This window comes from Littorina saxatilis, linkage group LG17 (assembly GCF_037325665.1).
Source record: "Littorina saxatilis isolate snail1 linkage group LG17, US_GU_Lsax_2.0, whole genome shotgun sequence".
Classification (NCBI taxonomy): domain Eukaryota; kingdom Metazoa; phylum Mollusca; class Gastropoda; order Littorinimorpha; family Littorinidae; genus Littorina; species Littorina saxatilis.
This window is the reverse complement of record NC_090261.1, coordinates 17,662,773-17,674,096: the sequence shown is the minus strand read 5'-3', so window position 1 is coordinate 17,674,096 and position 11,324 is coordinate 17,662,773. Positions and strand designations below refer to the sequence as shown.

At 46.6% G+C, this 11,324-nt stretch overlaps 1 protein-coding gene across 1 annotated transcript in view; it reads right to left on the bottom strand.

Annotated features, from left to right (window-relative positions):
- The window catches only part of LOC138952784 (uncharacterized), a 74,688-nt gene that overhangs the window by 6,782 nt on the left and 56,582 nt on the right, over positions 1-11,324 (bottom strand). The window contains exons 9-14 of the mRNA XM_070324523.1: positions 4,416-4,523; positions 4,150-4,231; positions 3,891-3,998; positions 3,193-3,324; positions 2,457-2,543; positions 1,682-1,857 (exon numbers count right to left, since the gene is read on the bottom strand). Coding sequence (XP_070180624.1) covers positions 1,682-1,857; positions 2,457-2,543; positions 3,193-3,324; positions 3,891-3,998; positions 4,150-4,231; positions 4,416-4,523 — 693 coding nt within the window. The remainder of the gene's footprint in view (positions 1-1,681; positions 1,858-2,456; positions 2,544-3,192; positions 3,325-3,890; positions 3,999-4,149; positions 4,232-4,415; positions 4,524-11,324) is intronic.

Below are 11,324 nucleotides of genomic sequence, written 5' to 3'. Positions count from 1 at the left end.
AAAAATCATGTAGAATATCCTGGGGCAATATGCTTATGGGGGAAGTTCGCGACTACTTCCAAAGTTTTGAGCGACCTTGGAAGTACTTCCATCACTTTCGCTTGCATGGCTTGGAAAAAGGGCTTACTTTGGAAGCAAACGAGGAAGTAACTGAGGGTAAATTTACTTCAGCGACATTGAGAAGTACACACGCTACTTCCAAAAGTTTCTCCGTGCACAATGGCAGGGCATTTATTCGGTTTTCGAGGTCGTCGTTTACACCTACGACGATATCACATTTTAGGGTCCTTGCCCATCTATCAGAAACCTCCAACGCAGACTACGATTGCAGGACATTCTGGTTTTAAAAGCAGTTAATTCCCCAATGAGCTCGGACACAAGACGTCAAATGCATCAATCGAGCAGCTGTCGTAACTTGGCTACACTGATACGGTCGCTTACCTTGCACCACAGACATGCAGTGTGACATTCTTGTTTTATTAGGGTGAAATGTTTGAAACAGAGTGGCTCAAGAACCAACAATTTGGTCAGTTACTGAACAAGCCAACATGCTCAAGTCAATCGGCAAAGCGGGTGAGCTTTCGGACTATCATCACTGCTGAATAACTCATAAATACATCTTTTCATCGTCACTCCTCCAAATGAATACCGTAATGTAGTGGTAATACATTCATTTTATTTAGACTGTCATTCCGATACTCTGGAGTTCAAAACTCGCCGGAAATTTTGTATTCTTTCTATTTATTCATTGTATTGTATTTTTTAGGCCTCAATTGCATGCAGGCTGCTTAAACCTTTCTCCAGATTTAGCCTTTGTGTTCATTTCTTTTTTTCTGGCGGAAAGCAACCTTCTTTCAATGCTTTAAAAAAATCCAATCTTGACTTTTCACTTTACATAAACATACATCCTCTACCCAATTATCAAGAAAAAAAACCATAAATTACAAACACTGATGCACAACAATTTGTTTTTTTATAAAAGTTCTGACAAGCATTTTCTCTATTAATATTATAAAAATCGCAAAATGTATCTTCTGTTGACTACACCTTATATATCTTGATACCCCAAAATAATGTTCTGCCTTTTCAACTTTACCAGTAACCCAAACTTTTACTCTTAGCAAACTATTTTCGTCCTGACGAGATTTGTTTCTTCTGGTCGCCATGCTTACCGTTTACAAACGCCAGCACACTAGTTGGGATTCCCCAAATTACCTCGACCTTGACCTCAGTTAACTCTCGAAGCCACTACTACAGCATTAAATTTAGCCCGTGCATAGCGAGTAGCTTGTAACTGAGCTTCAGAAGTTCCCACTCTCAAGGATTACACCTCCAGGATTTCTCACTTCTTACTTATGCATACGGGTGCTGGTGTATACTTTTATGCCTTCATATATTATCAAGGTGTAGCTCTTAATCACAAGAGCTTTTTTGTTGTCAATTGGTTAGTTGACTCATCGGTTGGCTGGTTGATTTGTTTTATTGGTAAGTACGCAAACAAGGATGCACAAACTTGTTCTTGCATTTTTTACTCAGCATGTGAAAGTTTGTAAACAGTATGTCTTTGCTTCCTTTGTAAAACAACAACAACAGGTAAACAATATCCCAAAGTGACCAATGTAAGATATAACACACAAACTCATTGTGAGGATGAAAAACATTTAGCTGTCTATCAACTTACTGGTGATCGTGCCATGGGTGGAATGGTAGGAGTGGCAAGAGAGACAATGTCTGCCAAGCCATCAAGAGTTGTTCCCATCAAAATCAGGGCTAGATGACTCGCACCATTTGGCGCTAAAGTCATTAGACCCATCCTTGTGTCACCAAAGCTGCAATCACCTAATCTCACTGCGCTGTCTGAAAAAGCACAAATTGAAGAAAAGTAGCAAATGTATAAATATGTCAAAGGTTCCAAAGAGATATAGCAAAACATGAATGATATCTTAAAAGAGTTTATTTACATCCTAAAAGCAGGAATATTTACACACACACACACAATCAATCAATGAGGCTTATATCGCGCATATTCCGTGGGTACAGTTCTAGGCGCTCTGCAGTGATGCCGTGTGAGATGAAATTTTATACGGCCAGTAGATTGCAGCCATTTCGGCGCATATTTACCTTTCACGGCCTATTATTCCAAGTCACACGGGTATAGGTAGACAATTATTAACTGTGCCTAAGCAATTTTGCCAGGAAAGACCCTTTTGTCAATCGTGGGATCTTTAACGTGCACACCCAATGTAGTGTACACGGGGGGAGGGTTCGGACACCGAAGAGAGTCTGCACACAAAGTTGACTCTGTGAAATAAATTTCCGCCGAACCTGGGATCGAACTCACGCTGACAGCGGCCAACTGAATACAAATCCAGCGCGCTACCAACTGAGCTATATCCCCGCACACACACACACACACACACATACATACACACACACAGAGGATAATATGCTCTTACCATCCACCTCGACTGGTAAATAGGACAGAAAAGCATGCGTGTGTTTGTTGAAGCCAGATCCTCCCACCAGTATCAAGTTCATGTTTTCTGGAGAGAGAAAAAAGCGAAACTGCCAAGGTATCAAAATTAAAACAAACAAAAAACAAAAGTAGATGGGTTAATGAAAGGAATGTTTAATAAAATAGGATACAAAACATTCACAATAAAACACAACACAAAACATTCACATTTATTTTGCAGAGTTTAGATTTGCAGCTGTGGGAGATTTACCAGCAATAAATGTGATTGTTGTGTACATGTATTGTATTTTACTGCATGTTCCTTTCATTAACCTATATTTTTAATCATATTTTCTTTGGGGGAAAAAGAATTAACTACTATAGCTAGCAGATACTTGCAGTCCCACAATAAACTGTCTCATGTATCCGCAAAACTACACATACCACAGACACAGTCTAGATGCTTCAGAAACACCGTGACATTCAGGACACCACATCTGCTTCTACTCAACAAAAGAAAAATGGTTGTGTTCTAATTTTCCTTGTTGCTTTTTTCTTACAAACAAAAAATACCAACACTTGTCAGTTCAGTAATGCCCCTTTATAGTAACAGGTTAGCTGAACACTGGACACAACAGATACTCCCTGTATCCCCCCTCCCCCTTCTAGTCCATACTTTTCAATGCATATCTCCTACATATGAGTTATAAACTCAACCATAAACACCTCTTACTGACCAATTTGCTGTGCTGAGATATCAACGTCTTTCACGACAGTAGCCAGTGTGTCTGATGTCAAGAAGAACAGGTTTGCAATATAGACTGCATAGGACAGCATTCTTTCTGTTGCATGTTGTTCGCCTCGTGTGCCTGACGAAAGAAAATAAATTGAAAAGAAAAGAATATCACTTTGAGAGACAGCATCTCCAACCCTGGAAGCAGATGTCTGAGAACTGCATGAGGACCCAAAGGTTGCACTCAGAAAACCCACTTCAAGGTAGAAAAACACAAAACTGAAGATAGAATGAGAGTTTGTGACTAAAAACAAAATTGAACCCTGAAACAAAAGAATATTTATCAAGAGACTAGACCAACACTGTTTACTGTCATGGTACCCTCAAATGTGATGGTAGCGGGATTTCAGTACTGACAATCTCACCAGAGAACTACGCACCATGACTACTGACATTTACAGTTATTAACAGTCACACATCACCACCCATCAAAAATCGTATCCTGGTATTAAGAAAAAGTCCTCAGCAAAACACAGAATTTTAGAAGTGTGTACATGGGGTTCGGATCGTTTCTTGTTGATAATATCTTAGTTCCTCAAATGTTGTGGCATAGGACGTGCAGTATCAAGGATTTCTATCTTTCCTCTGCATAAGGTTAATAACTAATAGTTAACGATACGATAGCGGGTGAAGGTCACTCACCTACAACAATAAGAAAGTGTTTTTCAGCAACACGCCGTGCTGGTCCCAGGGTATGAGGACCACGCTGTGTTTCCTGGTGAACATCATCAGTGCAAACTCCCCACTTGCCTGATAAAATAGGAGAAGACAGCTTCAGTTTCAATAGTAGAAAATTGACGATAACTGCTAACTTTTGTATATGAGCAATTAGGCAGGACAGACAGAGTCAAGGTCATCTTATTACACACACGGACAGACAAACACACACACACATACATACCGGCTTTCTTACAGAAGTCAGCTGTATTTGACTTGAAAATAGATTCAGAATCTTCCTCTGTTAGACTGTATTTCCTGTCAATCTGAAGAACAAAACCATGCTAAAATAAGACAGTATGTTCATTATCAACCTGTCTAAATTAAACAAATCAGGCATAATTCAGGCAAAATCACAAACAATGATCATCAATATGATATTACATGAGGTCACTTATCAGTGAAATACACATGACTAGTTAATAAAATCATGGGAAAAAATCTGCTTACAGTGATGATCTTGTGTGGCCAGTGGATCGGTCTGTTTGACGACTCAGTCGCCCTGAACCTCTGGACATTGCTTGTGGTCAGGGTAGTTGATTCAGCTGTCACATTGATCTGTTGAAACCATGAGGCACTGGTATTAGATTTACCATATATACACAACTGACTCACGTGAAGATTTCTAGGTGTATTCATTGTGACGTTTCCAAATTACATTTTTCAAGCAATGAGGCATTAATAAATGGAAAATTTCAATAGTAAATTTTCATTTGATTAATATACTTACCCAATTCTCATAAATGCATTGACTTCAATCTCACATGCTAGATGTCGAAAAACTACTCAAATTACCTGCCCTTGCAAGGGTGGTAACCAAGCTAAAAACAGACGCCATAGCCGTTGCTATGCCCTGTCCCACCTGGTTACCCATAACCCACCGCGCACCACGTGAGCGCCGGCATCCGGAATAATCATTCGAGACTTCTCAAAAACCCTTAGGAAATTAAGTAGCAGGGATGGATGGGAGGGTATTAACTATGAGAATTGGGTAAGTATATTAATCAAATGAAAATTTACTATTGAAATTTTCCATTAAATTACATATTCTTACTCCAATTCTCATAAATGCAGATTGCTCCTAAAGGCGGAGGGAACTTACTTATGTCCCTGAGAGAACCTGTACTGCAGAAACTAACGAGGGCAAGGCAATGGCCCCATCAAGTTAAGAGCAGGAGATGTCCAGGAGGTAAAAAATTAATGAACACGTCATCAGACCTCCAAAGAGCTGTTGGCAAAACTTCGCATAGGCGAGAGGAACACCACCAGCGAGAGAAGAACCCCAGGCTCTGAACTCCTGAACACCTGTAAAGGAACAGAGGGAGGACTGAAACGCCCCCCCCCCTTTGTGTTCAATAAGCCACCACTCATAGGACTGTCCTATGAAAGTAGCAACACCTCTTGTGAGAGTCAATTAAGAGAAGCCTCTTTCACCTATAGTGTAAAGAGATAAGAACATGAGCTTTTGGCTCTTAGTTCCAATTGACTGAGTGCAAAACAAAAAAGGATTTTATAACTCTAACCAGACAGTTAGAAAATCCAAAACGCCCGGAGCAAGAATCCTCCCGAGAGGAGGGAATTAAACACCAGAGGAGATTGACCAGGTTTCTGATTCAAGGAAATCTGGCCGAAAAACCCGTGAAAAAACGGAACTATAAGCTCCAAGGCTACCTCCTCCAGTAAACCCCAACAACGCATGTGCCTCACTGCCCTTCGGGGCTGAGGCCCAGAGTAAGAAGAACAAAGTCCTACGCGTTAAACAAGGGGACGCCTCTAAACCTCTTAAAACAAGGTCCTTTGATCATGCCCACAAAAGCGCCATGAACATCAGAAGAGAGGCCTATTTGTTCCAAAGTAGCTGAGATAGCCGAGACGCCGGAACCTCCAAGAAGAGGCCAAGCTGCCCAAAGCCAAAAAGAAACAGAGGTGATTAACCACCTGGATTGAGAGAGGGGCGCTAAGGAGTTGCATCCCCGCTCTATACGCCAATTGGCCAAGGAGGCCAATGAGGGGCATACACAGAGAAAGTGGAGGACCTATGTGCTTCATGCACCAAGACCAGAGTCAAAACCCACGATCTGTAACACAAACAGCACAACCTCCAGCCCTGTATGCAGATGGCCCAACCCATGTGCAAGCCCTGAGAGGTCCTGCTGAGCGAGTCGGCCAGATTATAGAGCCGGCCGGGGAGATATTCCCCTGAGAAATTGATTTAGTGTGAAAGAAACCAAATCAGAATCCCGTAAACTCTGTCTGACAGGGAGTGAGAACTTGCTCCTCCCTGCTAGTTCACCTAGGAAGCAACAGAAGTATTGTCCGTATGCAACCGGACATGCTTGTATATAGCCAAAAAGAAAGGCTAGTAGACTGAGAGCTACTGCTCCTAACTCCAGGCAATTGAGATGCCCAAGGAGTTGAGTCTACATCCACAGCCTCAAGACTGTAAATGCCAATGTAGGCTCCCATCCAGACAGAGACGCATCCATGAAGCAGTCTAAGTCCGGGGGGGAACAAAGCTAGGAAAAACGCCCTGAGCGATCCAATTGGATTCCAGCCACCTACTCGCGTGGAGGAACCGGCCACCCTGGAGGAGGTCCCTCTTGTCCCAGACCTGGGAGGCTGAGTCCCAAAGAGACTTGAGGAAAGACTAGAGGGCCAGCATAGCCATCGATTCCGTCTGACCGAAGATCAAGGCTAAGGACCTCGCAGAGGTCTGCTCTTGTGCCAGTCTGGCAGTGCTGAAAGTGCAGCTGGCAAGCTGATTGACTCTGATAAAAGATCAACCAGTCCCCGAGGTCGTCCAGAGACGAATAACTCTCCAGAAACGGAGCCACTTCCTGTCTGCAGGAACGCATAAGGAAGGCTCGTGTGAGAGCACAGAGGAAAATCTCAGCCAAAGCTGATACCTCTAGACCATGCCGTCCCACCTCCTCCGGAGAGGGAGGAGACACTGAACGAAACACCCACTTTGTGACCGGGAGCGCATCAATGCGTTGCTACTTGTCCATGAAGGAAGGGCAAGACTGAGGCTTCTGAGTAGGTTTTAACAAAACCCCGAAAAAAGCCTGACCCTTGCTTCCTGTAACCGGTGTGAAATCAAACCCCTTGTAAAAGAAGGAGATCACACCTGGTGAAGACAGTGTGGGCATAGAACATCACTGACGAACTCATCTGCTCGGTGAAGACCCTAGCCGGAGCTGCCAGCAGCATGGCTACGGCCCTATCCGAGGCATCCCCCCTAAACCAAAAAGAGTCCAGGGAGGATAAGATGGCTCGTATGAGAGCACAGAGGAGAGTCTCAGCAAAAGCAGATAACTCTAGACCATGCCGTCCCACCTCTTCCAGAGAGGAGAGGGAGGAGTAACATCACGAAACCCCACGTTCCCTGTGGTCTATTTGTGAAGCCAGGAGACTAGTTCCGGCGGCGCGGGAAAACCAGCCCTTGGCAACGAAAATGTCTGGATCAGATCCTGAGACTTGACACTCCAACCTATCTTCTTCCACACTAAAAGTGAGAACGAAGCAGCCTGAAACCCAGAAACCAGCCACTGGCTAGCAGGAGGAGCAGGACCATGCGCATGAAGCAGCGGGAAAGATGTAGGCTGAAGACCACTACCCTGAGGTGCGGGTCAAGCCAAGAGCTGCGACATGTGGTAGGCAATCACCGGAGACTCGGCAAATCGAAACGATTGCGAGTAAGCCCGCGTAAACCCAAAGTCATCCGCGGAAGAGGAAGGAAGAGAGACACCCTGCTCTGAATCCGCCACCCCATCCGGGAAAAAGTAAGCTGCCACAGCAGCCGCTTTTTGCATAGCAAGCCTAAAAGCAGTAGGCAGCGCTACACACTCTTCCTCCTCAACCAAGGAGTCCGAATCCCAACCAGCCGTTGTGCCAAAACACAAAAGGAGGGGAGACGGGGGAGGCAGCGCACTAAAACTCCTGCTGATAACACCGCCAAGAGTGAGAGTGAAAAGCGCGATCAGTCTCTGCCTGCCAACCCAAACCGCCCACCTGACGTCAGGGGGGAGAGGGGTTGGTAGTTGGCACAGCGCCCTGCCGAGAAGGAGGGAGAGTGGGGGTACGAGACAAAGCCAAGCCCGGCCAGCAGTACCCCACCCGCTGTGCGAGAGAAGCATCCCAGTGCTGAGAACCAGTTTGCCTGGTTTGAGCCACGCCACGCTCCGAGTGGGGTGGTTCGACACAGCAGTAACCCCTGGAAGGGGGGGGAAGACTGAATGAGAGACGCAACCTTAAACGGCCGAACCCCACTCGTCCACCTTCTGACGTCCTGTAGCCTCACCGCTCACCCACCCCGAGGGGGATGGGGGGGTGGGGGGATGGGGGGGGGGGGGGGGGGGTGACGGATGCTGGCTGAGGACAATGACCACTGGCAAGGCGAAACCCGCTGTGCGAGAGAAGCGTCCCAGTGCTGAGAACCAGTCTGCCTGGTTTGAGCCACGCCGCTCCCCGAGTGGGGAGGGGGGTGGTTCGTCACAGCAGTAACCCCTGGAGGGGGGAAAGACTGAATGTGAGACGCAACCGTAAATGGCCGTCCCCCACTCGTCCACCTGCTGACGTCCTGTAGCCCCATCGCTCACCCACCCCGAGGAGGGGGGGGGGGGGGGTGACGGATGCTGGCTGAGGACAATGACCACTGGCAAGGAGATACTGTAGTCCGAGTCCCCACAATCCATTGTGTCAGAACACAAAGAATGGGAGACTGGAGAGTAAGAGGGGGTAGAGGGGTAGGCAGCCGGCACAGCACCCTGCCGAGAACAAAGCAGAGCAAAGCTCATTGTTCCCCGACCGCTGTGCGAGATACCCTGCCGAGAACAAAGGAGAGCCAAGCTCATTGTTCCCCGACCTCTGTGCGAGAGACTGGCCCCAGCCGCCAAAACCGGTCTGACCAGTTTGAACCAACCCGCGACAACGAGTGCGGGCAGCTAACACAGCCACCTGCCCCAAATGGGGCAGAGGAGGAGTATGTAACGTAGCGTGGAAAGGCCGTACGTGGCACCCCCACTGTGCTGACTGGCTTGAGCCACGCCACACCCCAGATGGGGAGGGGGGTGGCTCGTCACAGCAGTAAACCCCCTTGAGGGGGGAGAGACGGGGGGAGAGACGCAACCGTTAACGACCGACCCCCACCCGTCCCCCTGCTGACGTACAGTAGCCCCACCGCGGTTGCCGGGCAAGGACAATAGAGGCATAGACTGAGAAGACAGTCCAACAGCGCCCACCCGATCCCGCCCAGGGGGCGGGAAAGGGTGGGCCGCCGTCACAGCCCCCACCCGATCCTGCCCTGAGGGTGGGAAAGGGTGGGCCACTGACACATCCCCCTGCCCCCATTGAGGCAGAGTGGGAACCAGCCCAGGCTGTGACTTACCGTGCCCCCCCACTCCCCCTTCCAAACGGTAAGGGGGCTGCATGCCCGACTCAGCTGTGCTAAAAGCAAGGAGAGCGGGCAAAGACAGGTGGGGAGCAGGCCCCCTCTCCCAACGGAGAGAGTGCTCGTGAACAACCCAGTACTACCAGAGGCAGAAAGGGTTGAACCGAACTGGCCATTTGCACCAGACCACGGTGCGAAGCAGGAACACCCCCCCACCCCCCCCCCCCCCCCCCCCCCCCAACACACTGAGAAATACCGGAGGTAATCAGAGTGGTCAGAGGCAGGTGGGAGCATCCCAGTGCTGAGAAAGGAGAGGGTGCTCGCGAACAACCCAGAGCCACCAGAGGCAAAAAAGGGCTGAACCGAACTGGCCATTTGCACCAGACCACGATGCGAAGCTGCCAAGGAGTACGCCGCCACAGTGGGCGGGCCGATCGTGCCTGAAACAGCTGAGAAATAAACACATATTTCATCGTTAAGTCCCCCGAAAGTGGAAGACACTGACTGGTTCTTCTTAAGAGGAGAGGAGGGCTGGGAAGAAAAAACAAAACCTTATCCGCACGAACAGCTACTACAAAAGCAGTACTACTCGAAGGGTCGACGACCCGCACAGAGGTTTCTAAAAAAAAGGGCTAACAGCCTTATTCACTTCCTGCCTAGCCCTAAGTTACTGCTTGCTATCGGCCATCTTGTAAATGGCCGAAATCGAAGTCCACCAGAAAAGTAAATTTCTGAAGCGGCTGTAAACAAGCAGCTAACAAACAACAATTCAATTCAATAAAAAGGGCAGGTCTCACCAAAAGAAAGGCGAACAGGTAAAGGCCCCCCCAAGCCCATAAAGTCACAAAGACTAGGGAAAGCCAAGTGAGCAGACGAATTCCGCACGTCTGACGTGTGTCGTCGAAAATCGAGAATGATTATTCCGGATGCCGGCGCTCACGTGGTGCGCAGTGGGTTATGGGTAACCAGGTGGGACAGGGCATAGCAACGGCTATGGCATCTGTTTTTAGCTTGGTTACCACCCTTGCAAGGGCAGGTAATTTGAGTAGTTTTTCGACATCTAGCATGTGAGATTGAAGTCAATGCATTTATGAGAATTGGAGTAAGAATATGTAATTTAATACACGTTTGTAAGCATTATAAAGACAGAAAAATTTCCTGAACAATAACCGAGTCATTACAGCAGCAAATGTGCAACTATACACATGTATTTTGAAATATAGTCATGCCCGTTGTACAAGGAACTACTCCACAAGAGGACATCTCCAAATAAAAAATATATTTTTCTGTCTCTTTCTTCTTTTAACCTTCTCGACTACACAGTCCGGATGATGTGGGTCGTGTACGACCCATACTTTCTAAAGAAGGATTCAACGTAAAAAGTATGGGTCGTACACAACCCACGCCATCCGAATAGGGATATATTCTTTACCGCCTCTTTGAAGAGTATGGGTTGTACACAACCCACATCATCCGAATAGTTATAAACACTGTAAAGTACCTTCTGTAATTCCATATGGGTCGTCTACGACCCACAACATCCGGACTGTGCAGTTGAAATGACGTCATTGTTTATTTGTTTGTTTACAGAGATAATCCTTTAAAAATTGGTGGATAGGAAGGTGCTATGGTGTTTGAGGATTACATGAAGTCTCAATCCAAAACTGGTAATACAGTGGTTGCCGCTTATAAAAAACGCGGTTAACAAGAAGAGCAAACGCTCGATCGAGTCACTTTCGCAGTTCTGAATATTATATGAGGCATCAGATGGACAGGAAGAAATTGCTATTCACAACACAATGAGTCACGTTCACATAAAATTTGAGCCCGGTCACTTTTATAGTTTCCGAGAAAAGCCCAACGTTAAGTTGTGTGTTGCCGAACAGAAAAGGCTAGTTATCTCCCTTGTTTTTCTGATAACGTTCGTAAAAGGCTACAGATGTAAATACTTTGATGTAAAGAATAATCCT